This window comes from Pristis pectinata, chromosome 8 (assembly GCF_009764475.1).
Source record: "Pristis pectinata isolate sPriPec2 chromosome 8, sPriPec2.1.pri, whole genome shotgun sequence".
Taxonomy (NCBI): domain Eukaryota; kingdom Metazoa; phylum Chordata; class Chondrichthyes; order Rhinopristiformes; family Pristidae; genus Pristis; species Pristis pectinata.
In genome coordinates this window covers 91,257,006-91,284,402 of record NC_067412.1, presented here as the reverse complement: position 1 = coordinate 91,284,402, position 27,397 = coordinate 91,257,006, and the positions used below count along the sequence as shown (strand labels likewise).

The 27,397-nt window shown below is 42.4% G+C and overlaps 1 protein-coding gene across 3 annotated transcripts in view; it reads left to right on the top strand.

Annotated features, from left to right (window-relative positions):
- si:rp71-46j2.7 (sorting nexin-25) overlaps positions 1-26,813 on the top strand; it is a 53,740-nt gene extending 26,927 nt beyond the window's left edge. For all 3 annotated transcript variants that reach the window (XM_052021855.1, XM_052021854.1, XM_052021853.1), the window contains exons 8-16: positions 238-321; positions 2,018-2,146; positions 3,864-3,977; positions 5,350-5,463; positions 10,645-10,966; positions 14,165-14,231; positions 21,006-21,187; positions 23,542-23,633; positions 26,420-26,813. In XM_052021855.1, coding sequence (XP_051877815.1) covers positions 238-321; positions 2,018-2,146; positions 3,864-3,977; positions 5,350-5,463; positions 10,645-10,966; positions 14,165-14,231; positions 21,006-21,187; positions 23,542-23,633; positions 26,420-26,521 — 1,206 coding nt within the window. In that variant the 3' untranslated portion in view covers positions 26,522-26,813. The remainder of the gene's footprint in view (positions 1-237; positions 322-2,017; positions 2,147-3,863; positions 3,978-5,349; positions 5,464-10,644; positions 10,967-14,164; positions 14,232-21,005; positions 21,188-23,541; positions 23,634-26,419) is intronic.
- Positions 26,814-27,397: the final 584 nt, after the last annotated feature.

The window sequence follows — 27,397 nt, the reverse complement described above, 5'->3', positions numbered from 1 at the left end:
AGGTAGTTCAAACAAGCCAATGGCCCAAGGCCAGGTACACAAGTGTTTACAGAGGCCAATGGTCAAGTGTGGACTAATGAGTGGGTGGAGCCAGACCTTGATTGACAGTGATGTGACTTTTGACCAGGTGATCAGTGGTGTCGTGTGACAGCCGTGACTCTTCACAATACAGAAGGAAATGTGAGTACTGTTGTGATATCATAGCATGAATGTTTATGGGGTATATTTGTCTTTTAGGTGTTTGAATGGCTGAAAGAAAATATTTATGACTCAACTGAAGAACAGTCACCATTAACAAATTGTAGGATCACCATTTCTGAGGTATGGCATTATAGTGTATTGAAACCATTTGATGTGTGGATGTACTTTAGGCACAAACACTAACACACAGAAGAGCATTCAGTTCCACTCATTGGGGTGGTGAGAACTGCAAACCAGCCTCTCCTCCATTGGCTCTGATGCTTCCTGCTGCCTTGGGAAAGCAGCCAGCGTAATCGAGGACGCCTCCCACCCCGGGCAGAAGATACAAAAGCTTGAGAGCATGTACCACCAGGTTCAAGGACAGCTTCTATCCCACTATTATCAGGCTCTTGAATGGACCTCTTGTACGCTAAAAGATAAACTCTTGATCTCCCAATCTACCTCATCGTGGCCCTTGCACTTAATTTGTCTGCCTGCACTGCACTTTCTCTGTAACTGTAACACTGCATTCTGCTTTTCCTTTTTACTATCTCAATGTACTTATATATGGAATGATTAGTCTGGATGGCACGCAAACAAAAGCTTTTCACTGTAGCTGGGTACCTGGGGCAGCACGGTAGTGTAGTGGTTAGCGTAACGCTATTACAGCACCTGCGACCCGGGTTCAATTCCTTCCGCTGTCTGGAAGGAGTTTGTACATTCTCCCCATGTGCCTGCGTGGGCTTCCTCCGGGTGCTCTGGTTTCCTCCCACATTCCAAAGACGTCCAGGTTAGGAGCGGTGGGCATGCTATACTGGCACCGGAAGAGCGGCAACACTTGAGGGCTGCCCCCAGCGCATTCTCAGTAATGCAGAAAGATGCATTTCACTGTGTGTCTCGATGTACGTGTGACTAATAAGTTAATATCTAATAAATCAATGCCAATACCAACCAACACCAAATACTCTTTCGTGGATTGTGGGTTGGCAACAAAAGATCATTTATGCCTCTCAGTGTACACCTGTGGTCGTTTGGTAGCTGTATCCTTTTTTGTAACACTCTTTAGTAGCCCCGTTTCTGTTGCAATATCATTGTATCACTGTTATTCCTAAAATCCTTTAACCTGAATGGAGAGTTGTGTCAGTGTCGGACAATACACACCCAGTATAGAGTTGTACAGAACAGCAACAGACCCCTTAGCCATTGTTTTCAGCAGTACCATCTGCATTTACAATGCTGTGTCGGATAAGATATTTCCAGTCCTGCGTAATTTGTGTGATCACCACTTCAGTCATTTGAAGTTTCTCTTTGTCCTCTAAGTTTTCTCTTTTGAAGCCAGTTCATATTCAGTTTGGATTTAAGCTCTTCGTAGTAAAAGCTTCACCTGAAGTCCCGATGGATATAGATCCAGCAGAAATTTCTACTGTGCAATCTGACCTCAAAATCTTGCCCAATTTTATAAATATAATGCTGCATGATTGCACCCACCTTTCTCCCAGTTCCGCTACAGCTATGTTTAAAAGCATGCCAAAAGTATTTTTTACACTTTAACAGCATTTGCTGCATTCAGGATTCTGCGTAAACTCAACTTCTGAAATGCATTCTGAACTCTGCACAGGCCAGGTAATGTGTCAATGGCCTCATTGCCCATTTGTATGCCACCTATGTGGTTATTTCTACTTCTTGCAAGACAGGATATAGTGTCTGCAAATTCTTTGAATGTGTGAAGATATCACAGCCAAGAAAGTCACAACCGTAACCTTTATTGCCACTGAACATGGGGACTGCTGGGCATTTGAGGAGAAGTCTGAGATTTTAACGCCGTACCTTTTTGCAGGTATCCTGGGATGAATCAGAGGAGCTACTCTGCACAATAGACATAGAAAACCTTGAAGACACGGAAGAATGCTGGTCTGTGAAAAGAACATTCCATGAATTTCAGGACCTTCAGAACGAGCTTAGCAAGGTAGCAAGATTGTTTGATTATCAATCACAAGAAAGCAAATTATTTTGTTTTCACAAGAATCCCTGCAAATGAATATCAAGCAAACATTTAGAAAAATTGTGGTATTGGTGAATAAACCTGGCTAATTCTGATGGGCAGTGTGTTCACAGCCAGTGGTCCATGAGTCACTTGACATTAGAAAGAAAGTAATTTTCAGCTCCTCTGCACCCTCACTCAACTCACTGATTGCTGCTCTGGTTATTTTTAGTTTCACCTTTCCTCATCTCTTCTCCCAGTTTTTCCTGAGGGCAGTGAAGTTTTATCCGAGGCCACAGGGTCCGGGAATGAGCGTGCCTCCACCAGCATCTCCTCTGGTCATTCTTCACGAGCTGAGATACGAAGTGTTGCCAGGCTACAGGGACTGAGGAGGGGCCGTGTGTATGTGATGACCTTTGACTGTCTTGAAGCCTGAAGCAGGTTTCTCATCCCTTGAGATGAATGTGTAGAAGGGCATCCTCATCCAAAAGAGCTCATCTTGTGTGCGTGTTTAGGAAATGAGCCGCCTTCCTTAATGATTTCAGCTCATTGGAAAAGTTTTCTATCATAATGGCTGGTCTTGAATGTCTCTCAGAATATCTACCACCCACCTCATGTTCTTTCAGATCTTGCCAATAATGATCTTGCCTTTTCCCAGATCAGCATCAAACTCGGGCATATGCCATGATTCTATTTTTCTAACTACATATTCAATCTTTTTTTCCATTCCCTCCACCGTAACATATCTTTGCAAAAAGCAATGCATTTCTGGGGTGATATTTTGTGTACTGACTTTTATTTTATCTGCATCATTAAGGATTATTTGCACTATTGATGCTGCAAGCTTTCACAAAGAGCTGATGTCCACTAAACATTCATCTTTTTCTCTTCCATTAATTACAGCCAGTTTAGTGACAGCTTACCATAATTTCTTGGAGAGGTGCAGTCCTCCAAATAAATGTGGCATTTGAAGCCATCTTGAAGGATAAATTGTGATGAATCCCAAGAACAATCCAAACCCTTGACAAATCAGGCACGGTAGTGTAGCGGTTAGCATAACACTATTACAGCGCCAGCGACCAGGGTTCAATTCCGGCCACTGTCTGTAAGAAGTTTGTACATTCTCCCTGTGTCTGCGTGGGTTTCCTCCGGGTGCTCCGGTTTCCTCCCACATTCCAAAGACGTACGGGTTAGGAAGTTGTGGGCATGCTATGTTGGCGCCGGAAGCGTGGCGACACCTGTGGGCTGCCCCCAGAACACTCTACGCAACAGATGTATTTCACTGTGTGTTTCGATATACACGTGACTAATAAAGATATCTTATCTTACTGCACAAAAGTGCAAAATGTAGTATGGGCAGAAATTGTACTTTTCAATATAGTAAAAAAATGTTATAAACCGAGGACATGAACTGGTGATATGGCAAAAATTTGTAAGTTGAGGAACAGAGCAGTGGTGTTCTTGTAAGGGACTGTGAAGGGAAGTTCATCCTTAGTTGCCTGCACTAAATGCACAATTTAGCAGTAGTTGCATGTGATATTCCGTTCTATTAAAGCCATTGGAACCAAATTCTGGAAGTGGAGTTTAATAGATAGAGAAGACAATGTTGCAGGTTTTGCAGAAGCAACCAAAGATGAGCTTCTGCCCCAAATCATCTCATCTCTTTGGGCTGCAGTTGAAATCTGCTCTTTTTATTTTTCAGGCATTCAGCTCCCTTGTTGAAACAGAGCTGCCTTCAGTCAACGGCTTGCCCTCCGACAAGATCAGCGATGAACTCGGAGAAGACCTTAAGCTTCAACTGACTGGGTTTTTAGAGGTTAGTGAACCAAACATCAGTGACTCTGTATGATGCTGCCCGCGTAAATGAATATCTGATGTGAACAATCTGCTTATGAGAACAATCGTGGCAAAATTTTTTTTTTAATGAACCTCAATTTTTAGATGGTTTTAAATGAAGCATAGTGTTACTATCTGAAGTAGGGCTCAGTCATGAACAGCTATTTGAAATGCTGGTGATGTACTGAAATAATCATTTAATGAAGTAAAACAGAACCAAATGTTACAGGATACATTCAGCTGAAGACAATGGCTAAAGGCCCAGTTACCAGTTAATAATATAAAACTGCTTTTATATTACTGCTGTTTCAATGGGTTTCTAGGAGACAATTGTAGAGCGAGACACACAAGAGACTACAGGTGCTGGAATCTGGAGCAACAAATAATCTGCTGGAAGAACTCAGCAGTTCAAGCAGAATCTGTGGGAAGAAAGGAATTGTCCATGTTTTGGGTCAAAACCCTGCATCACTCCTGATACAGGGTTTTGACCTGAAACAACAACTCGTTTCCTCCTACAGATGTTGCTTGACCCCTTGAGTTCTTTCAGCAGATTGTTTGATGCTAGTTATAGAGAGAGGTTGAGCAGGCTAGGACTTCATTCATTGGAGCATAGGAGAATGAGGGTGATCTTTGTAAAGGTGTATAAAGTCAGGAGGGGGCATAGATAGGGTGAATGCACAGTCTTTTTTCCAGGGTTGGGGAATCAAGAACTAGAGGGCATTGGTTTAATGTGAGAGATGAGAGATTTAATAGCAACCCAAGGGGCAACTTATTCACCCAGAGAGTGGACAACATATGGAATGAGCTGCCAGATGAAGTGGTTGAGGAAGGTACATTAACATTTAAAAGACAATTAGACAGGAAAGATTTAGAGGGATATGGGCCAAATGTGGGTAAATGGGACTAGCTTAGATGGGTATCTTGGTTGGCATGGACCAGATGGGCTGAAGGGCCTATTTCCATGCTGTATGACTCCATGACTCTAGGTGTATTTGATCCTCCGCAAACAAAAACTGAGACCCGTTTATGTAACTTAAACACCAGGCATCTAATATCGAACACTGGTATTCTGGAAACTTAATTAGAACAATTGCAAAATTTAAAACATGTTGTCACTTTTATATTTACATCACTCAGAAAATGGGTGATATGGCAGGCAGGTAAGAGGACTTTTTACTTTATTTCTCCCAAAAGGAACCTTCTATCAGTGGCTGTAGCATATATCAAGAATGTTGCACTGTAGAAATGAGTCAGTTACAACGTTGTGGCCTGCTCTGCACTCTCACTGGGTAGGAAGCTGTCTTATAGAAACACACATCTTAAATCCAAACCTGGTGCATTTTCTGTTGCAGAAGCTGATCTCTAATGAGTCCATTTTGTGCAATGAGAGTGTACTTAACTTCTTCTCACCCGGTGATCGAGACTACTGGGGGCTGCTAACTTCGCTGTTTTCTGAGGAGGATGAGGTATGAGCACAGAAAGTGGGTGAACTGTTTTCCTTTTATTCTGAACTTAGTTTATTGTGTGAACAAGTTTTTTAAGGAAGACTTAGACTGAGTGCTGTGAACATTAATAGATCGAACACTATAATGATTGATATTTTTCCTCTTACTTGATGCAATGAACCCATCCACAGACAAGCCCTCCCTTCTCCTGTGAAACTGTTTTTGGTGAAGTGATTGGAGAGGTCATCTCTCTAGGATGCATATTCAGCCAGTTATGCTGCTGATATACTGCAATGAACTGAAAACAAAGTCCACGTTTGCTCAGGTTTGCTGAAAGTTGACATCGGGAAGGAGATTTGGTTTCATTGGCGTTTTAACATTTAAATTATTCGATGATAAATTGCTTCAAAACAATGATGGTTATTTTGCAACACATCAGATCTTGGTTGTTTTAAATGATTTCCACAAGCTCAGCTTCATGGGGATAAATAGGGGGAAACATGCATTCCTACAGAGTCTTTCATATCTTCATTACATCCCAAAGTGCTTTACAGCCAATGAATTATTTTTTCTGAAGTACAACCCCTTTGTATCATAGAAAGCAGAGAAAGAAACTTGTCCATAGCAAGTTATCACTGTCTCCTTTTTATTATCTTATCCCACTGGCCCCATCTCTTCCCCTTCCCCATCCTCTCGATATGCCCATCACCCACACATTCCTCCCTCCAGTTCCCCTCCTCTCCTCCCCATTATTCCATGGTCCACTGTCCTCTCCTATCAGATCCCATCTTCTTCAGCCCTTTGTCACTTCCACCTGTCACCTCTTTCCGCCCCTCCCTCACCCGCCTGTCACCCACTCTCACCTGGATCCACCTATCACCTGCCAGCTCACCCACCTATCACAACCCCCCCCCCCCAACCTTCTTATACTGGCTATCTCCCCTCTTTTTTTCCAGTCGCGATGGAGGGTCTGAACCCGAAACATCAACTGTCCATTTCCCTCCATAGATGTTGCCTGACCTGCTGAATTCCTCCAGCATTTTGTGTGTGTTGCCCATAGCAAGCTCCCGCAATTAGCAAGATAATAATGAGCACGTAATTGCATCAGTGCTTCTTTTAAGTGATGTTGATAAAGAAATATTGACTGGGAGACGAGGGATAAGTCCCCAGCATTTCTTTAAATTAGTGCCTCATGTGTTGTTCTGAGTGAAAACAGGACCTCATTTGAAAAACAGTATATCCAAAGGGCAGCACTTCCTCCGTATCGGAGTGCCAACCTATAGTTTGATTCACCTGGCCATGGGTGATAGTGTTATCACGTCTTTCCCTTGAAAACCAGATGGAGATAAAGATCCACTGTTTTGTTTTTTTACACTCATATTGCAATAATATGTGGACCTGCCATCCACAAATAAGCAAGGCTAAGTAATCAAATTCTTGAATCATTTCTGTGCAATTGTTTTGGCCGTAGTTCTTCTGCACAAATGAGAGGTTCACAGGACATAGGAAGAGGAGAGGCCATTTAGCCCATGAAGCATGTTGTACCATTCAGTGTGGTTGTACTAACCTTGCCACACGTCCCTTAAAACCTTTAGTAAATAGAAATCTTTAAATCAGAGCCATAGAGTAGTACAGCACTGAAACAGGCCATTCAGCCCAACTGGTCCATGCCAGCCAAGATGCCCATCCAAGTTAGTCTCATTTGTCTACATTTAACCCATATCCCTCTAAACCTTTCCCATTCATGTCTTTTAAATAGTAATGTACCTGCCTCAACCACTTCCTCTGTCAGCTCATTCCACGTATAGACCACCATCTGGGTGAAAAAGTTGCTCCTCAGGTCCCTTTTAAATCTTTCCCCTCTCACCTTAAACCTATGCCCTCTAGTTCGTGATTCCTCAAACCTGGGAAAAAGACTGTGTGTGCATTCAGCCTATCTATTTATAAATTTAAAGTCAATAAATGACCTTGTATCAGTTGCCTGTTGGATTTGACTGTTTTAATTAGTTTTTTTAACATGTATAGTGTTTAATACACCTCAAGTGGCTGCACAAGGAATGGCCACTTCCAAGCTTATTGGTTCGTCCATCAGGTGAACATGTGTTTTTTTTCATTGGTTGGTTTGGCCACAGGTATCCAACAGGTTTCCTGATTGCACTATTGTTAGCTAAGGAGTACTTCTTATCTCAGGTATAAAAGGTGTCGCTTTTGTTAATCACTCTCTTGCTTATCTCCCTCTCTCTTCCCTCTATCTCTCTCCTGCTTATCTTGCCTCTATCACTCTCTTGCTCTCTTCCCCCACCACCCACCACCCCCGTCCCCCCCACAGTCTCCCTGGCCCTAGCTCATCTTTAGTTCCTTTTGTCTCGGCTCATCTCCCAGTAGTAAAGCCAGTGCCATGTGCTCTGTGACTGTTTCTTTGTTTTAAATTTTTCCATTAAAACTTTGTGAAGCACCAAGTTGTTTTCAACTCATTCCTGGACCCCTGAAAGAACCTGCGGATTCGAAAATAACCAGATCCGACATGCCCTTCTGGAAGTGATTTCCTAACCACTGTCATCCTCTGTGTGTAACTGCTACTGAAAAGCATGGGTCTAATTTTTAGGACCTGAGCCCTTATCTCACACCTCCTATCCAATTGGCCAGGCCATTACTGATTTCTGTGACAAAAGTCAGTGTTGAATCAACTAGTGTTGAATCAATTTCATCACATAGTACCAGACTGCCGCTATAATTTATCAGAAGTGCTCAGGAGAAGCCTTTTCTGTTCCATTTTAACATCCCTTGTATGTCTTAGTCTGTCCTAGGTGAGCTTCCTGCCAGTTTCTGGTGGGAATGGTGATGTGCCTTAGGCAGGACATCAGCAGCAAGGCTTATTTGCCATATTTGGTCATGCTACAATTCTGAGTGGTAAACATATCTATAGATAGCTTCCAAACTATTCACAACATTAATAACAGCACTTGTCAAAACTTCACGTGACATTCTTTATGATTATAACGAGTGTCTTATCCTTTGCAGTCCTGACATTTTCCTCACTGTTTGATATAACTGCCTGCATCGACCTTCCATTGTTTCCTGGAAGGTGAAACAGAGTGAACATTTCGGGTAGGATGACCTTTGTCAGACGTTAGCTGTGCTCCTCTTCCCGCAGGTGTTGCCTGACGTGATTGTTTCTGGTGTTTTCTGTTTTATTTCATACTATAAGCAACTGCAATTCTTTCATTTTCATCCTTTCTTGTTTCCTTTTATTGAGGGGATCATTTTCTGGCCTACTACCAATTCATAATATTTTCTAGGTTAATCAACACAATACTTACAGTATGTTCTACTGTATTTGCCTGTTGTCACAAGAGCACTTAGTCCATCTTAGTTCATGCGGAAAGATTCCTTGTACATTTCTGCCTCTGCCTCTCTACATGAGTGTCTGTTTACAATGGAACCTAATTCTGTTCCGTGCTATTATATTTTGCTTTCGTGATTGAGAACTAATTTCTGCCTCTCGATGTACCTCGAACAGGTAGAGTTGAATGTGTGACCCCATGTTTTAGGATGAAGTTACCAGGCACCAGACTGTGAGACTGCACCTTTGGAAACTTGAGCAATGTTGTTGGAGAGGTGGGGGGGGGGAGGCAGGGTATTGCTGTGGTTAAGATGGGAGGGGAACAAGTAGAACTAAGCACAGTGCAAGGAGAAAAGGATGCAAGCACAGCCAATAGGAAAGTAACAGCTTCCCTTAATGTCACATCTTTAACATGCAAAATTCTGAAGGAGCTGGACACCTGATTTTTTTTCCCCTGGTTGGGGGACATTCTAGTTTTAAGAAGACGCATAGGTAGATTTCTAGATAGAAAAGATATCAAAGAGCAAGGGGAGAGAACAGGAATATGGTACTGAGCATCAGAGGTGCAAAGAGACTTGGGCGTCCTAGTTCAGGATTCCCTTGAGGTTAACTTGCAGGTTGAGTCGGTAGTAAAGAAAGCAAATGCAACGTTGGCATTCATTTCGAGAGGACTAGAATATACAAGCAAGTATGTACTGCTGAGGCTTTATAAGGCGTTGATCAGTCCGCATTTGAAATATTGTGAGCAATTTTGGGCCCTGTATCTAAGGAAGGATGTGCTGGGCCTAGAGAAGGCCCAGAGGAGTTCACAAGCCTTTCATTCCTGGGATCATTCTTAACATATGAGGAGAGTTTGATGTCTCTGGGCCTATACTTGATGGAGTTCAGAATGATGAGGGGGGATCTTATTGAAACCTACCAGATACTGAAAGGCCTGGATAGAGTGGATGTGGAGAGTTAAGGATCCAAGGGCACAGCCTCAGAATAAAGGGACATCCCTTTAAAACTGAGATGAGGAGAAATCCCAGAGGGTAGTGAATCTATGGAATTTGTTGCCAAGGAGGGCTGTGGAGACCAAGTCGCTGGGTGTATTTAAGGCAGAGATTGAAAGCTACTTGATTGGTAAGGGGGTTAAGGGTTACAAGGAGAAAGTGGGAGAATGGAGTCAAAAAAAATATTGGCCATGATTGAATGGCAGAGTGGATTTGATGGGCCGATTGGCCTAATTCTGCTCCTGTATCTTATGGTCTTCTGGAGTCGTGATCATATTGAATGGCAGAGCAGGTTCGGAGGGCTAAGTGGCCTTCTCTTGCTGGAGGCAGTTAGATAATGTTTCTAGGAATAGTTTTGAAATGTCAAGGGTATATTTACATGAAAATTGTTGTCCTAAAATGTACTAAAAAATATCACTTGAGCATTCTTTCAGAAAGTTTGACAAAGAGACTTTGGAGTAGGTGACCAAAGCTTAATCAAAGTGTTGGATTTTAAAGTGCCTCACAAAGGAGTGAATTGTAGAGCTTAATGCACAGTAATGCACTGTTGTAATGAACAGTATGCAAGACAAGTTTTTCACTGTACCTCGGTGACAATGATAAACCAATTTACCAATTTTAGGGCCTTGGCAGCTGGAGATATGACTGCCAGTGGTGAAACAATAAAAGGTCAGGGTTGTTTAAGAAGCTAGAGTTGAAAGAATGCAGAGGTCCTGTGGAGGTTGCAGTGATTGGGAAGACAGTAACAGCCTTGGGTACTGCAGAACGACTGATTATCTGTGCAAGTTATTATTTGTGAAGTGTGAAACTTGGGGTTCCATGATCATTTCAGTGTCATTTTTTTCACGCATCTATTACCCGTCACAGGAAACTGATGCAGAGAGCGATGCTTCAGAGGGCCCATGTGACAAAGATCTGGGTCATGGGGAAGAAGCTGTTGAACCTCATGAAACAAGTCTATCAAATGTGGAACTCCAGGACACAAAGTCTGCCGAACTACTTCCTTCTACAATAAGCAGCGAGGACACAGATCATGAACCTTCCTTCCGGTTCATGCCATATAGACCTGAGGATGAAGATGTGCAAAAAGCCAGAAGGAGAAGCAAGAAGGTTTCTGGAAGACTTGCTGAACTACCTGAAGGAATTGCAGGCCAATTTCACAAACTCCTGGAAGAAATAATATGTATAGGTGAACATTTTTCTTTTTTGAAGCAGAATTGCATTACTTCCTGACTAAATTACTATCGTTTATATTCAGCTGTCAGCCCACAACACTGTTAGAACCACATCTTGTTCAGACTTCCAGAAGCTGACTCTTTTAAGGAGTTTCTTCAATTGTAAGCTTGCATACACATATTAAAGTCTCTCCATAATTGCCCAAAAATACAGTGGAACTCAAATAACTGAAGACATTAATGGTTCTACCAGTTTCACCAGATCAATACAACCTGTCAGTCAGTAAGTAAGGTTTTTTGAAGAAGCCTGGTTAATTTTTTTCTCAGCCAGTATGAGTTGGTCATGGGAAAGAAGTTTCTCTCTCTGAGTGTCTGATATGATGTGTCAGGGTGGCTCAGTGGGCAGCACTCTTACCTCTGAGGCCAAACATTTAGGCTTCAATCCCTACTGCAGAGATTTGAGTGCACAGTTCACTGTGAGTGCAGAGCTGGAGCCAGTGTGTTTCTATTAAAATGCTCATATTCAATGATTCATGCCACCATTTCATAAACATAGAATGTTACAGCACAGTACAGGCCCTTCGGCCCACAATGTTGTGCTGACATTTTATCCTGCTCTAATAAAATCTATCTAACCCTTCCCTCCCACATCATAGCTCCCCCCCCCCCCATTTCTCTATCATTCCTATGCCTAAGAGTCTCTTAACTGTACCTGTATTTGCCCCCACAACCACTGCAGGCAGTGCGTTCCACGCACCCACCACTCTCTATGTAAAAAACTTACCCCTGACATTCCCCTTATATCTTCCTCCAATCACCTTAAAATTATGCCCCCTCATGTTAGCCATTGTCGCCCTGGGAAAAAGTCTCTGACTGTCAACAATGTTCCTGCCCTATATTCGTTCCCCCTGCCACTATCACTAGAAATATGTTCTTCACTCAGATCACATCAGCCAATTAGTTATGGCTTTACCCACACTACAGCAGTGCCAACACTTCAGATGTTCTCATTGGCTGTACACCACTCTGGGTTACCATGAGACCATGAGTAGTACTATATAAATTATCTTAGTTACAACAGGCTGAAGACAGACCTCAGTGGAATTTCTCTGTAGGACTTGCACCTTCCTTTAAGAACTGTAGCATTTGCCCACATGTATTTAAGGAAAAAATGAAGAAGATTGTATGGTAAACATCAAACAATGTTAACAAGTCCAGTGTTAACATTTAAACGTAAAAAGATATTACGCACATTTTATAACAGCAGATGGAACTGTATCTGTTACATTTCTGATTGGGAGAGCAAACCATTGAAATTATTTGCTGAAAATAAGGCACTTTTACAGAATGGACACATACTATGACTGCCTCCTTTTGGCAGTACATCGATATTACAAAGATTGCTCAAGAGCAGAAGATTGTAGAGCATATTAAAGGGTGGCAACCAAGTTCTGTCAGTATTATGGCTGTGTTCTGACTGGTGGTAATACAGTGGCAGCCAAGTAGGCAGTTGATTGAAGTCAAGACCTTCTCTGTGATTTTGACTCCCAGTCCTTGGGATGGTGAGTGACTTCCCTCCACCTGATGTGTCCACAGCTGTTGTCTTCAACTGACAGCTAGTGCCTGCTTCTACTGCTCCAGCAGACAAATGTATAAGCTAAATTTGGTTTTCCTGACTGTAGAAATGCAAGTATATTAATTAAAGTACAATTATTACATTTCAACAGCTTAAGCAGCACTGGATATAACCACAAAATTTAACAGTTCACTCATGAATTTAAAAATATTCAAAATGTTCTTCATGTTTAAAATACATTCCTGTCATTTTTTATTGGAATGAAATAATCTCCATATCATCCCTTAGTTGATCAAGATTAACTCTATTCCTTTGGGGCCTGTTGATGAATTGCAATCATTAGGGTTAGGTATATCTTTAAGTGTGTACACATTGGTAAGTTTTAGTTGCGTGATTAATTGTTCCGCTGCCCGGTGGCCCTTCTTGCTCCTTGCCAATCCCCACAATCTGCACCTTTCAGACGAATTTGGGAACTTATTACTGTAGATATCCTGAACCATGGTTCTGCTCTTCTGCCACATTGTATGGTGATGTTCTGGTGTGGCACACTCCACGTTATGTATTATACAGCTCACATGGTCTGTTCCCACCAGTTTCATCCAGCCCCCATCAATAAATCCTACTATTCCATTCCCCCCCCCCCCCACCCCGGGTTTAATTCCAGCCACTGTCTGTAAGGAGTTTGCATATTCTCCCCGTGTCTGCGTGGGTTTCCTCCGGGTGCTCTAGTTTCCTCCCATATTCCGGAGACGTACTGGTTAGGAAGTTGTGGGCATGCTATGTTGGCGCCGGAAGCGTGGCGACACTTACGGGCTGCCCCCAGAACACTCTACGCAAAAGATATATTTCACTGTGTGTTTCGATGTACATGTGACTAATAAAGGATATCTTGTCTTATGTCTATCCTAAGCTTCCTCTTTGATAGATCTTTGCTTTTGGCCTCAACTATTCCATAAGATAGCAGATTTTTCAAGTTTCTTCTAGATAAGATGATGATATCTTTATTAGTCACATGTACATCAAAACACAGTGAAATACATCTTTTGCGTAGTGTAAAATAGAATTATTAGTGACTACCTTATGCATTGTATTTGTATAAACTGCTTCCCTACATTGATACCAATGTAGAACCCTAAGTCTCTGACTGTCCAAACCATCAAATCTTTTTATAATTTTAAGACATCACCCTCAAACAGAGAAAAGAGTTTGACCTGGTTGGGCTTTCCTGAGAGTTCTAAACTCTGCATGTTGATATCAACCATCTAATTCCTTTTTGCCCCCTCCAGTCGTTTTTGTAACCGGGAGATGAGTTACAACTCGCATTGTTAATTATGATGATATTTGATCCAGAGCAGGGTGCCTGAAAGGGAGGTGGAAGCAGATTGAACAGTAACCTATAAAAGGGAATTGAATTAATGCCTGAAGGATAAAAATTAAAGGACAGTGGAGTAAGAGAAAGGGAGTAGTTTATTTATTTAGCTCTCTTGTAGAGTTAGCCCTGCCATAGTAGACTAAATGGCCTTTTTCTGTGTTTTAAATTCATGTGTTCATCTGCTTTTAAGATATCAATGTACTTGTGATTTGAATGAATGTGATTTCCATCAATTTTCCTTACAAATATATTTTTCTTTTGCAGAGCAAAACAATTTAAGGATAACAGTTGTAATGGGAGTGGTAAAATATATACTGGCAATGAGGAAAAAGTAAGTGACTCACGATTAATGCATTTGACAATTGGCTTATGGCTTTCTATAATTGTCACTTAAGGAAACAACGTATATCAAAATCAGAATCAGGTTTATTATCACCGATTTATATGTTGTAAAATTTGTTGTTTTGTGGCAGCAGTACAGTGCAATGACATAAAAATCACCATAATTTACAGAGTAAATAGTGCAAAAAAAGGAAGAACGAAGTAGTGCTCATGGCAGAGGGGAAGAAGCTGTTCCTGAAACGTTGAGTGTGGGTCTTCAGGCTCCTGTACCTCCTCCCTGATGGTAGTAGCGAGAAGAGGGCATGTCCCGGGTGGTGAGGATCCTTAGTGACGGATGCCGCCTTCTTTAGGCACTGCCTCTTGAAGATATCCCTGATGGCGGGGAGGGTTGTGCCCGTGATGGAGCTGGCTGAGTCTACAACCCTCTGCAGCCTCTTGCAATCCTGCGCATTGGAGCCTCCATACTGGACTGTGATGCAACCAGTCAGAATGCTCTCCACTGAACATCTGTAGAAATTTGCAAGAGTCTTTAGTGACGTACCAAATCTCCTCAAACTCCTAATGAAGTAGAGCCTCTGGCATGCCTTCTCCATGATTGCATCCATATGTGGGGCCTAGGACGGATCCTCTGAGATGTTGACGCCCAGGAACTTGAAGCTGCTCACCCTTTCCACAGCTGACCCCTCAATGTTCTCCGAAGTCCACAGTCATTCCTGATTCCTGCTCACTGAATGTGACAGCCTTAATGTGAAAACAGATATTAAAAACAGCAAAATACTAGAAACCCTCAGCATGTTAGGTAGCATCTGTAATAGTGCAGAGTTAACATTTCAGTTCTGTTAAGGGTTTTCAACATGAAACATTAACTTTATTTCTCTTTCTGCTGTTGCTGCCAAACTGCTGAGTGTTTCCAGCATTTTCCCTTTCTATTTCAGGTTTCCATTTTTTAAAATTTTCATTTACTATTGAAAATGGATGTTCCTGCCTTTGGCTAAATATTGAGTACTTTGCTTGCTTCACCAAATTTTTCTTTACTGCACCACCTTCAACTGTTTTTTTTACATAAACCTTCCAGCGAACATCTAATTTCAACCAGACATTAGATTATCTTTAAAGCTGGGCAAGACCACACTCAAAGGCTGCCCCATGAGGTTTCAATCATTTCAGCGGGGTAGAACATAGAACAATTACAGCACAATTCAGGCCCTTCGGCCCCCAAAGCTGTGCCGAACATGTCCCTACCCTAGAAATTACTAGGCTTACCCATAGCCCTCTATTTTACTCAGCTCCATGTACCTATCTAACAGTCTCTTGAAAGACCCTATCGTATCAGCCTCCACCACTGTTTCTGGCAGCCCATTCCACGCACTCACCACTCTCTGAGTAAAAAACTTACCCCTGACATCTCCTCTATATCTATTCCCCAGCACCTTAAACCTATGTCCTCTTGTGGCCACCATGTCAGCCCTGGGGAAAAGTCTCTGACTATCTACCCTATCAATACCTCTCATCATCTTATACACCTCTATCAGGTCCCCCCTCATCCTCCGTCTCTCCAAGAAGAAAAGGCCAAGTTCCCTCAACCTGCTTTCATAAGGCATGCTCTGCATTCCAGGCAGCATCCTTGTAAATCTCCTCTGCACCCTCTCTATGGCTTCCACATCTTTCCTGTAGTGAGGCGACCAGAACTGAGCACAATACTCCAAGTGGGGTCTGACCAGGGACCTATATAGCTGCAACAATACCTCATGGCTCCTAAATTCAATTCCCCGATTGATGAAGGACAATACACCATATGCCTTCTTAACCACAGAGTCAACCTGTGCAGCCACTTTGAGCGTCCTATGGACTCGGACCCCAAGATCCCTCTGATCCTCCACACTGCCAAGAGTCCTAACATTAAGACTATATTCCGCCAACATATTTGACCTACCAAAATGAACCACTTCACACTTATCTGGGTTGAACTGCATCTGCCACTTCTCAGCCCAACTCTGCATCCTATCTATGTCCCTCTGTAACCTCTGACAGCCCTCCAAACTATTCACAACACCCCCAACCTTCGTGTTATCCGCAAACTTACTAACCCTCCACTTCCTCATCCAGATCGTTTATAAAAATCACAAAGAGTAAGGGTCCCAGTACAGATCCCTGAGGTACACCACTGGTCACTGACCTCCACTCAGAATACGACCCTTCAACAACCACTCTTTGCCTTCTGTGGGCCAGCCAGTTCTGGATCCACACTGCAATGTCCCCTTGGATCCCATGTCTCCTCACCTTCTCCATAAGCCTCGCATGGGGTACCTTATCAAACGCCTTGCTGAAATCCATATACGCCACATCTACTGCTCTCCCTTCAACGATGTGCTTAGTCACATCCTCAAAAAATTCAATCAGGCTCATAAGGCAGGACCTGCCCTTAACAAAGCCATGCTGACTATTCCTAATCATATTATACCTCTCCATATGTTCATAAATCCTGCCTCTCAGGATCTTCTCCATCAGCTTACCAACCACTGAGGTAAGACTCACCGGTCTATAATTTCCTGGGCTATCCCTACTCCCCTTCTTGAATAAGGGAACAACATCCACAACCCTCCAATCTTCCAGAACCTCTCCCGTCTCCATGGACGACACAAAGATCATCGTCAGAGGTTCCGCAATCTCCTCCCTCGCCTCCCACAGCAACCTGCGGTACATCTCATCCGGTCCCGGCGACTTATCTAACTTAATGCTTTCCAAAAGTTTCAGCACCACCTCTTTTCTAATATCCACATGCTCAAGCTTTTCAGGCCACTGCAAGTCCCCACTACAATCCCCCAGATCCTTTTCCGTAGTGAATACTGACATAAAGTATTCATTAAGTACCTCCGCTATTTCTTCCGGATCCATACACACTCTCCCACTGCTGCATTTGATAGGCCCTATCCTTTCACATCTCATCCTCTTATTCTTCACATACTTGTAGAACGCCTTGGGGTTTTCCTTAATCCTGCCCGCCAAGCCCTTCTCATGTCCCTTTCTGGCACTCCTAATCTCTTTCTTAAGTTCCTTCCTTTTAGCCTTGTACTCCTCCAGATCTCTAACATTACCTAGCTCTCTGTACCTTTTGTATGCTTTTCTTTTCCTTTTGACTAGATTTATTATAGCCTTTGTACACCACGGTTCCTGTATCCTGTCATGACTCCCCTGTCTCATCGGAACATGTCTATGCAGAGCTCCACACAAATATCCCCTGAATATTTGCCACATTTCTTCCGTACTTTTCCCAGAGAACATCTGTTCCCAATTTAATCTTCCAATTTCCTGCCTGAGAGCCTCATAATTCCCTTTACTCCAAGCAAACACCTTTCTAGCCTAGGGGTAGTAAATTTTTCTAGGGGTAGTAAATTTTGGATAACCTTTGCTCCATTTTGAATTAAAGTTGCATTTGTCCTTTTTCTAGTGAAGGTCATTCCAACAACTCCACAATAACCCTTGGCTCTTTACCAGTCATTTTTTTCTTGTGTTCCACCTGGGCCTGATGGTCTCCCACACCATAACCTCTCTCTTTCCTTAGACACTACAGTCTCACTGCTCCTTCAAGTAACTGTCTGCTCTCTTTAAAAAGCCCATTTTTGTTGATCCCTTTTTCTTCTTCAACCATCAGCATCTCTCTCAACTCTCTCAAATTCCAGAAGGTCAGTCATTGAGGTATACAGCGCAGAAACAGGACCTTTGGCCCAACTTGTCCATGCCGACCAAGATGCCTGTCGAAGCTAGTCCCATTTGCCCACATTTGGCCCATATCCCTCAAAACCTTTCCTATCCATGAACCTGTCCAAGTGTCTTTTAAATCTTATTATTGTACCTGCCTCAACCACTTCCCCTGGCAGCTCGTTACATATATACACTACCCTCTGCGTGAAGAAGTCCCTTTTAAATCTTTCCCCCCTCACCTTGAACCTATGCGCTTTAGTTTTTGATTCCCCTTCCCTGGGAAAAAGACTGTGTGCATTCATCCTATCTATGACCCTCAAGACTGTATACATCTCTATGTATAAATATAGTGATGTTTATACCTCAGTATCTTGCGCTCCAAGGAATGAAGTCCAACCTGCCCCTATAACTCAGACCCTCATGTCCTGCCAACACTGTTGTCAGTCCCGAGAGAAAAGCATCAGTGACATCCCCTTGACATCTTACAGACTCCGACTCAAATCGCTCCAGATATTCTGGGATACTTCTGTGCCCAATATAATTGACAGTTACCTGAACCAACATTTTTCAACACAGAGTATGTATGTTTACAACAAAATACTTTTCACTGCAGGTATATATTATTTGTAATATTAATTTAAGAAGGAAAAGAAGCCTCATTTAGAGTTTCTACCTATTCAGCTTGTACTAAAAGAGAAAACTTACTCTAACCAATACTAGTAACCACTATGTAGCCTAGATATGGTGAGAAGTTTGGGAGCCAAAAATAACAACGTGGTCTAGTTGAACTAAATGGTAAGTTTCTATGCTGTAAATTATGTGTCGGAACTGCCTTTGAGTGCCCTTTATGCCATTTATTTTTCCAATTCACTATCTTGGAAGGCTCTTCTGCTATGCCCGATATTGGTCCATATATACTTGTAGCATTTCAAAGGACAGCAAGTCAGCAAGTCCCTTGCTTAAATGCCCCCTTGTTTTAACACAATGTTTGCAAGTAGTGGTTGGGGAAACCAGTCCATCTGGAATCTGAGGGAACAAAGCAAGCAACTGTGTATTTCCTGATCCAGGCAGATTAATGGGCTTGAGTCACGACTCAAGGGCCTGAGTTACAGGGAGAGGTTGGGCAGGCTAGGACTTTATTCCTTGGAGCATAGGAGATTGAGCGGTGACCTTATTGAGGTGTTTAAAATTGTGAGGGGTATAAATAGGGTGAATGCACACTGTCTTTTTCCCAGAGAAGGAGAACTAAAAACTAGAAGGCATAGGTTTGAGGTGAAAGATTTAAAAGGGACCTGAGGGGCAACTTCTTCACGCAGAAGGTGGTGAGTATACGGAACGAGCTGCCAGAGGAAGTGGTTGAGGCAGGTACAACAACAACATTTAAAGGACATTTGGGTAAGTACATGGATAGGAGGGGTTTAGAGGGATATGGGCCAAATGCGGGCAAATAGAACATGGTTGGTAAGCACCATGGTCAGCATAGACAAATTGGGCCAAAGGGCCTGCTTTCATGCTGTATTATTCTTTGACACTATGACTCTATGATTATGGAAATACCATCAAGTACTGAATCATGCTGTATTATTCTTTGACACTATGACTCTATGATTATGGAAATACCATCAAGTACTGAATATAAAAACTGTATTAATTCATGGGTCATTGCCTGGGACTTCTGTGGTGCAATTTTACTTCCCTTCTCAGCATATATCTGGATGTGGTCTAGGTCTTGCTGCTTGCAGCAGGGGTTGCTTCCTTTGCTGAGGAGTTATGAACAGAATTGAACATAGTGCAAACACCACTTCTGACCTTGTGATAGAAGGAAGGTCACAGAAGAGGCAGCTGAAGATGAAGGACACTGCGCTGAGGAACTCGTGCAGTTGATGTCTTGGAGCTGAGATGCTTGACTTATGACATCTTCCTTTGTCCGCTGGACATCTCCAGCCGCTGGAGAGTTTTCCCTTGGCTTCATTGACTTCAGTTTTACTGGGGTACTGGATGTTACAACCAGCCAAGTCCATAGCTCCTTGAAAGTGGCAATGCAAGTAGACAGGGTACTAAAGAAGGCATATAACATGTTGCTGCAGCACGGGTCTCCAGCTAGGATGTTGTCTGGTCCCGTAGTTGCTATTTCTTGTTATTGCATGGAGAGAATTCTGGTAGATTAAGTAAATATATAACACTGTACTGGGAAATGTTGCTATGTTTGGTGAAATCTGTTTTCATAAATTAGTTATGCCCTTATTGGTGCAAACTAATTGACTTAGCCTTTCGTAAAAGCAAGTTAAAACATGTAGTGAAAGAATTTACATGTTGAGGCAAAATGTAACCAAATGATCAAAATATGCAAACTCTAAGATGAATTGGTAATTGGTTTGTTATTGTCACATATACCGAGATACAGTGAAAAGCTTTTGTTTGCATGCCATCCAGATAGATCATTCCGTACATAAATACTTTGAGATAGTACAAAAGGAACACAAAACAGAAGGCAGAATATAGTGTTACAGTTGCAAAGAAAGTGCAATGCAGGTAGGCAAATAAAGTGCAAGGGCCATGATGAGATTGATTGAGAGATCAAGAGTTAAATTTTATTGTATAAAAAGTCCGTTCAAGAGTCTTATAACAATGGGATAGAAGTTGTCCTTGAGCCTGGTGGTGTGTGTTCGCAGGCATTTGTATTTTCTGCCCAATGGAAGGGGGGAGAAGAGAGAATGACCAGGGCAGGAGGGGTCCTTGATTATGTTGACTGCTTTTCCGAGGCAGCGAATAGTGTAGACAGGGTCCACGGAGGGGAGGCTGTTTGCGTGATGGACTGGGCTGCATGCATAACTCTCTGCCATTTCTTGCAGTCTTGGGCAGGGCAGTTGCCGTACCAAGCCATGATACATCCAAATAGGATGCTTTCTATGGTACATCTATAAAAATTAGTGAGGGCCATATACTTAATATACTTAACAACACCCATACTGTTGACCGCAGCACACTTCAAACATTTTGGCATTGAATCTTCTTCTGAGGTGTGTTATGTTTGACTCCTTGGATTGTTTTTCTTCAATAGGTCTCTAAAGAAATATCTCGACTGGTTCTTCAGTAAAGAGCAGGTAACCTGGTACATAGATCATCTAAGAGAGGTGTTGTGGCCAAATGGAAAGCCTGTCTGTCCATCTCCAGAAAGATCCGATGAAGAAAAAGCCTCTGCAAAAGAGAAAGCTAAAGAAGTACTGTTGAGAAAAATTCCAGGTAAAATTCAGTTATCCAGGCTTTCTTTTAATCTTCCACCACCCAGACCCTCACTCAGGCCCCATCCCTTCCAATTTTTTCTTGCCCAAGGGAGCAGCCCCAAACTTGTTCCAAGGCTGCCAATCTTCCTGCTGAATCAAATCCAATTATATTGTCATGGTTAGGGTGATCCCCAGGACTTGCTTCAAAGAGAGGAATTTCCCAGCTCAATTTTGCCTTCTCCAGAGGAATTGTTGGAACAACCAGCCGGTTTCATCCTCTGCAAAATACTGTAGATGCTAGAAATCCAAAATAAAAATAGGAAACACTGGAAGTCCCTCAGCAGATTGGTTAGCACACATGGAGAGAAAAACGGTTAACGTTTCAGGTCCCTGATCTTTTATTAGAATTAGGGAAACTTCGACAATTTAAGCTGCAGTGATAGGGTGAAGAGAACGAAAGGGAATATCTGTGATTGGTGGAGACTGGGGGAGGTTGAAGGACTCAAACGGTGGTGGAGTCTGATAATCATTATCAATAAATATTTTAAATCCAGAATTTATTTCATTAAAATTCTGTGTGCCAGCGTGTGATTTGAACTCATTCGGGCCTCTGGATTATCGTACGATATTTTTAACTATTATGCTATTACTCAGCAGCTCTGGAATGCTTGTGACGCTAAGCTCTGGAATTCCCTCTTAACCTTTCTGCCTCACTACGTTTCCTTCCTTTAAGACCCTCCTTAAAACGTATCTCTTTGCCCAAGCATTTGGTCATCTGCCTCAGATCTTTGGGAACCACTGTAATAAATCATTTGCGTGTAGGACCTTCATTTCCTTCCTACGTGGTGATCACTGAAATTGGACACAGAACTTGGGTTGTGGTAAATTGATTGGTCCCATCCTAGACCCTAGTTGAGTATCTGATGGTAGTGGGGTGGGGGATGGTTTGCCTTGAAGGGTCAAGAGGAGTGCTTACTTTCTCCGCAAAACTGTTCTCACCTCCCTTCAGCAGCTGAATTTCCTGAGGCCTGGGAAACCCAGCCAAGTAGGTTAAATGAAAGGCTACCAAATTCACAGTAATATTTAATTGAATAACAAACCTCATCTGAACATGTTGGTCGCCTAGTCCTCTCCGCTCCCCTTTAAACACAAGAAAAAATTAGAAGTGAGTTGGATCCAGGTTTGAAATTTCTAAAATTGTAATTTGCGCTAACATTAAAACATAGACATTAAAATTTAGCTCAACCTATCAATTTATAACAAATGTTGGCCGTTACTGTGGCCTTGGTCTCTTTACTAACCACAGGGTATGTATGTATGTCATTTTAATTTGACACCACATTTTGAATGTGCAGAAATTTACAAAACTATAACACTGCAGATGTAGATGACACCAAGTTAGGAGGCGTTGTTGATCGTGGATTACAGGGGGATCTTGATCAGTTAGGGAAGTGGGCCAAGAAGTGGTAAATAGACTTCAGTACAGATAAGTGTGAGGTGATGCATTTTGGAAAGTCATACCAGCATAGGACTTATACTATGAATGGTAGGGCACTAGGGAGTACAAGTGTATAGTTCATTGAACACAGCTTCACAGTTAGACAGGGTGGTGAAAAAGGAATTCAACACACTGGCCTTCATCAGTCAGGGCATTGCGTATAGGAGTTGGGACATTATGTTGCAGTTGTATAAGTTGTTGGTGGGGTCACACTTGGAGTACTGTGTACAGTTTTGGTCACCCTGTTATAGGAAAGATGTGGTTAAACTGGAAAGAGAGCAGAAAAGATTTACAAGGATGTTGCCAGGACTAGAGGGCCTGAGTTATAGGGAGAGGTTGGCCAGACTAGGTCTTTGTTCCTTGGAATGTAGGAAAATGAGGGGCGACCTTATAGAAATGTTTAAAATTATGAGAGGGGGATGGTAACAGTCTTTTCCCCAGGGTAGGGGAGTCCAAAACTAAGGGGCATAGGTTTAGGGTGAGAGGGGAAAGATTTAAAAGGGACCTGAGGGGCAACTTTTTCATGCAGAGGGTGGTGAGTATATGGAACAAGCTGCCAGAGGAAGTGGGTGAGGCAGGTACAATAGTATCATTTAAGGAGCACTTGGATAGGTACATGGAGGGGCGGGACTTAGAGGGATATGGGCTGAACACAGGAAATCGGGACTAGCTGGGTGGGCACCGTGGTCGGCATGGACTCGTTGAGCCGAAGGGCCTGTATCTGTGCTGTATTGCTCTGTGACTCAATGAAGATGCTGGAAACCTGAAATAAAAACAGAAAATGCTAGAAATACTCAGCAGGTCTAACAGCATCTGTGGAGAGAGAAACAGAATTAATGTTTCAGGTTGATGATCTTCACTATGTTTTATTTCAGTTTTTTTCCGTATGTTTTTGCCTGGAACTGAAATTGTCAACAATCTATTTACTATATTTCAAGATACGGAAGCCAATAAGCGATTAGTATATGTAAGTACCACAAAATGCTCTTCACTTTCTCTTACTACATGCAGTTGACAGCTTAAAAATGTTGGTTCACAAGATTGTCAAATGTGGTTCAGAGCTCACTCTAGGTACTTGAGCACAAAGATAGCTTGCCCAGGGGAGTATTGACCTGTCTTTTGAATGAGATGTTAAACTGAGATCATGTCAGCTTTCTCAGAATAGAGGTAAAGCAGAATTCTTCCCATGTTCTGGCCTTTGTTCTACCTTCAACCATCTTCACTAAAATTAATTGTTGTCTCACTAGGTGTGGGACCTCGCTGAATTCAAATTGACTGTCATATTTTCTGTATGACAACAGTAACTCACGTTCCCTCATTGACCACTAGATGCTTTGGAAAAGGATATAATAGGCAATAAATAGAATCACTTCTCCTTCAAATGAATAAAAGAACTTCTTTAAATGGTGAGAAATTAGTAAATGTTGGTGTAGGTGAAGCTCCTAGTGTCCTGTTCAGTGATTCGTGAAAATAGAACATGAGGCTCAACAGAACATTAGGGAGCTGCCTAGAATGTTGGGCTTTATTGCAAGAGGATTAGAATACAAAAATGTCTTGCTGAGATTGTATGGGGCTTTGGCAAAAACTAACTGGAGTACTTTGTGCAATTTTTGTCCAAGACCTAAAGGACCAACTTATTTGGAGTTAGTTAGGTTTGGATTCACTTCATTGATTTCTGGGATAAATGAGCTGTTCTGTGAGGAGAGATTAATGTTGGACAGTACTCGCTGGAAGTCAGAAGAAGGCGAAGAGAGACATACAAGGTTTTGAAAGGGATTGACGAGATGGATGGTAGATCCTAGCTGAAGATGCTGGAATTAAGCTGCACAGTCTCAGGATAACAGATCAGCCATTTAGCACTGGGAGAAGGGAAAATTTCAATGTGAAGAGTTGTAAATCTTCAGAATTCTGTACATTGGAATTGGTTTATTATTGTCACTTGTAGTGAGGTACAGTGGAACACCTTGTTGTGTATACCGTTCATACAGATCAATTCATTACACAGTGCATCGAGGTAGTACAAGGTAAAACAATACAGAATGCAGAGTAAGGTGTCACAGCTACAGAGAAAGTGCAGTGCAGGTAGACAATAAGGTGCAAGGTCATAACCAGGTAGATTGTGAGGTCAAGAGTCCATCTTATTGTACCAGGGAACCATTCAATGGTCTTAATAGTTCAACAGCAGGATAGAAGCTGTCCTTGAGCCTGGTGGTACGTGCTTTCAGGCTTTTGTATCTTCTGCCTGATGGGAGAGGGGAGAAGAAAGAATATCCGGGGTGGGTGGGGTCTTTGATTATGCTGGCTGCTTTACCGAGGCAGTGAGAGGTATAGACAGAGTCCATGGAGGGGAGGCTAGTTTCCGTGATGTGCTGAGCTGTGCCCACAACTCTCTGCAGTTTCTTGCGGTCCCGGGCAGAGCACTTGCCATACCAAGCTGTGATGCATCCAGATAGGATGCTTTCTATAGTGCATCAATAAAATTTGGTGAGTGTCAAAGAGGACGTGCTGAATTTCTTTAGCCTCCTGAGGAACTAGAGGCGTTGGTGAGCTTTCTTGGCTGTGGTGTTCACGTGGTTGGACCAGGACAGGCTATTGGTGATGTTCACTATCACAGTTTGAATGCTCAGTTGTCTATGTTCATAGATAGAGGTTGATAGATTTTTGAAAACTATATATATCAGGAGGGCACAGCATCTGCCAAAGTCTCACTGAATAATGGTACAGGTTCAAAGGGTCTTCTTTTGTTTCATTTTCTTGTGAGCTTTCCCTCTCAAATACAGATGATGCCATCTGATGAAAGGTGTAAGAGTATTGTCTTAACTCATTTTTTTTCTACTCAATTGAGGTTTTCATTGAGCTGTAGTCCTAGGGTTGCTGAATGACCCTGTCAATTCTGGCTTCCATGTTGTTTTTTTTCATTTTACATTTATTAAAGCATCACACTAATATTTATAATTGATAATCAGCTTTTGAAGTTTCTTTGAACAAAGTGACCAGCTTCGAAGTGTTATTGGGCAGTCCCATTCAAAATGTTTTAATTAGAATTTAATTTGAGTTCAAGAGTTGGAAAGCTATGTTGCAGCTTTATAAAACTCTGGTTAGGCTGCATCTGGAGTATTGCATTCAGTTCTGGGTGCCCCATTATAGGAAGGATGTGGAGGCTTTGGAGAGGGTAGAGAAGAGGTTTACCAAGATGTTGAATAGATTAGAGAGTATCTGCTATAAGGACAGGTTGGACAAACTTGGCTTGTTGTCTCTGGAGTGGCGGAGGCCAAGGGGAGACCCGATAGAAGTTTATAAGAGAAGGCATAGGTAGAATGGACAGTTGGTATCTTTTCCCCAGGGATGAACTGTATAATACTAGAGGGCAGGCATTTAAAGCAAGAGGGGGTAAGTTCAAAGGAGATGTGTGGGGCAAGTTTTTTTTACACAGAGAGTAGTGGGTGCCTGGGTGGTAGTGGAAGCAAATACGATAGAGGCATTTAAGAGGCTCTTAGATAGGCACATGGATGTGCAGAGAATGGAGGGATGTGGACATTGCGTAGGCAGAAAGGATTAGTTTGGTTAGGCGTCTAATTACTATTTTAATTAGTTCAGCACAACATTGTGGGCTGAAGGGCCTGTTCCTGTGCTGTACTGTTCTGTGTTCTAATAGTAAAGAATGAATCAGTAAGTCTTTCATGCTGAATCTCCACTGTATTGTTAAGATGTAAATTGATCACATTTGTGTGTGTGTGTCCTGCATTTATACAGACAATCCTGGTGTTTCTGCTTTTTGAACTCATTCCTGAGGTAAAGGACTCATGGAAAGGAGATCCAGGGCTTTGCCTGGAAGACCTCGCTGTTGACTTGTAAAATGATCAACCAATATGAAAAATGCCTGGATTCATGAAGAGTGGCAAATGTTAGAAATATACCTGGCGTAAGGATATTTTGCAGCCTCCAGTATTTCCTCCTCTGCTGTTAAATCACCTGACTGTGATGGAAGAGCAGATTGTGGGAGCACAAATGTTTACAGTTCATTTCCATCAATGACTCGACTCTGTGATGTTGCTAGATATCAATTGTTACTTTGAAGATACATTACGTTTGCTACTATTGGCTGAATCTCCACAAGTGCCTTAAAGTTGGTGTTAGGACACAGAATTGCATACTTAATGCAAGCCATTAAACTAGGCTGGAGTATTCATCTCTGCCACAAATATAGAAACAATGGCGTGCTTGTGATTCCTGCTCTGCATGGAATCCTTCAATAGACCAAAAATTATACCATCCTGGAACCTCTTATGGTCAACACAGATATTCAGCTCCAGTGACCAAGATTCAGTCTTGGCCTTAAGTGCTGTCGGTGTGGAGCTTGCACGTTCCTCCTGTAACTGCATAGGTTTCCCCCTGTGTGTGCTGGTTTCCTCCCCACGTCCCAAAGATGTGTGGGTTGGTAGGTTAATTGGCCGTTGTAAATTGCCCCTAGTGTTTGGGTGGGTGGTAAAGTCTGGGGAGAGTTGGTGAGAATAGGAGGAGAAGGAAAATGGGATTAATGTAGGATTAGTGTAAATGGGTGCTTCATGATTGGCAATGGACGGAGAGCTGAAGGACCTGCTCCCATGCTATATGATTGTGAAACCCACATATAGATAGATTTGAGGTATGGTATCAGACAAACCCCTCGTGATCTTTTATTTATGAGTAGTAGTACAATTGTAGATGCTGCTTCCTTGAGGTGGCTTTTCC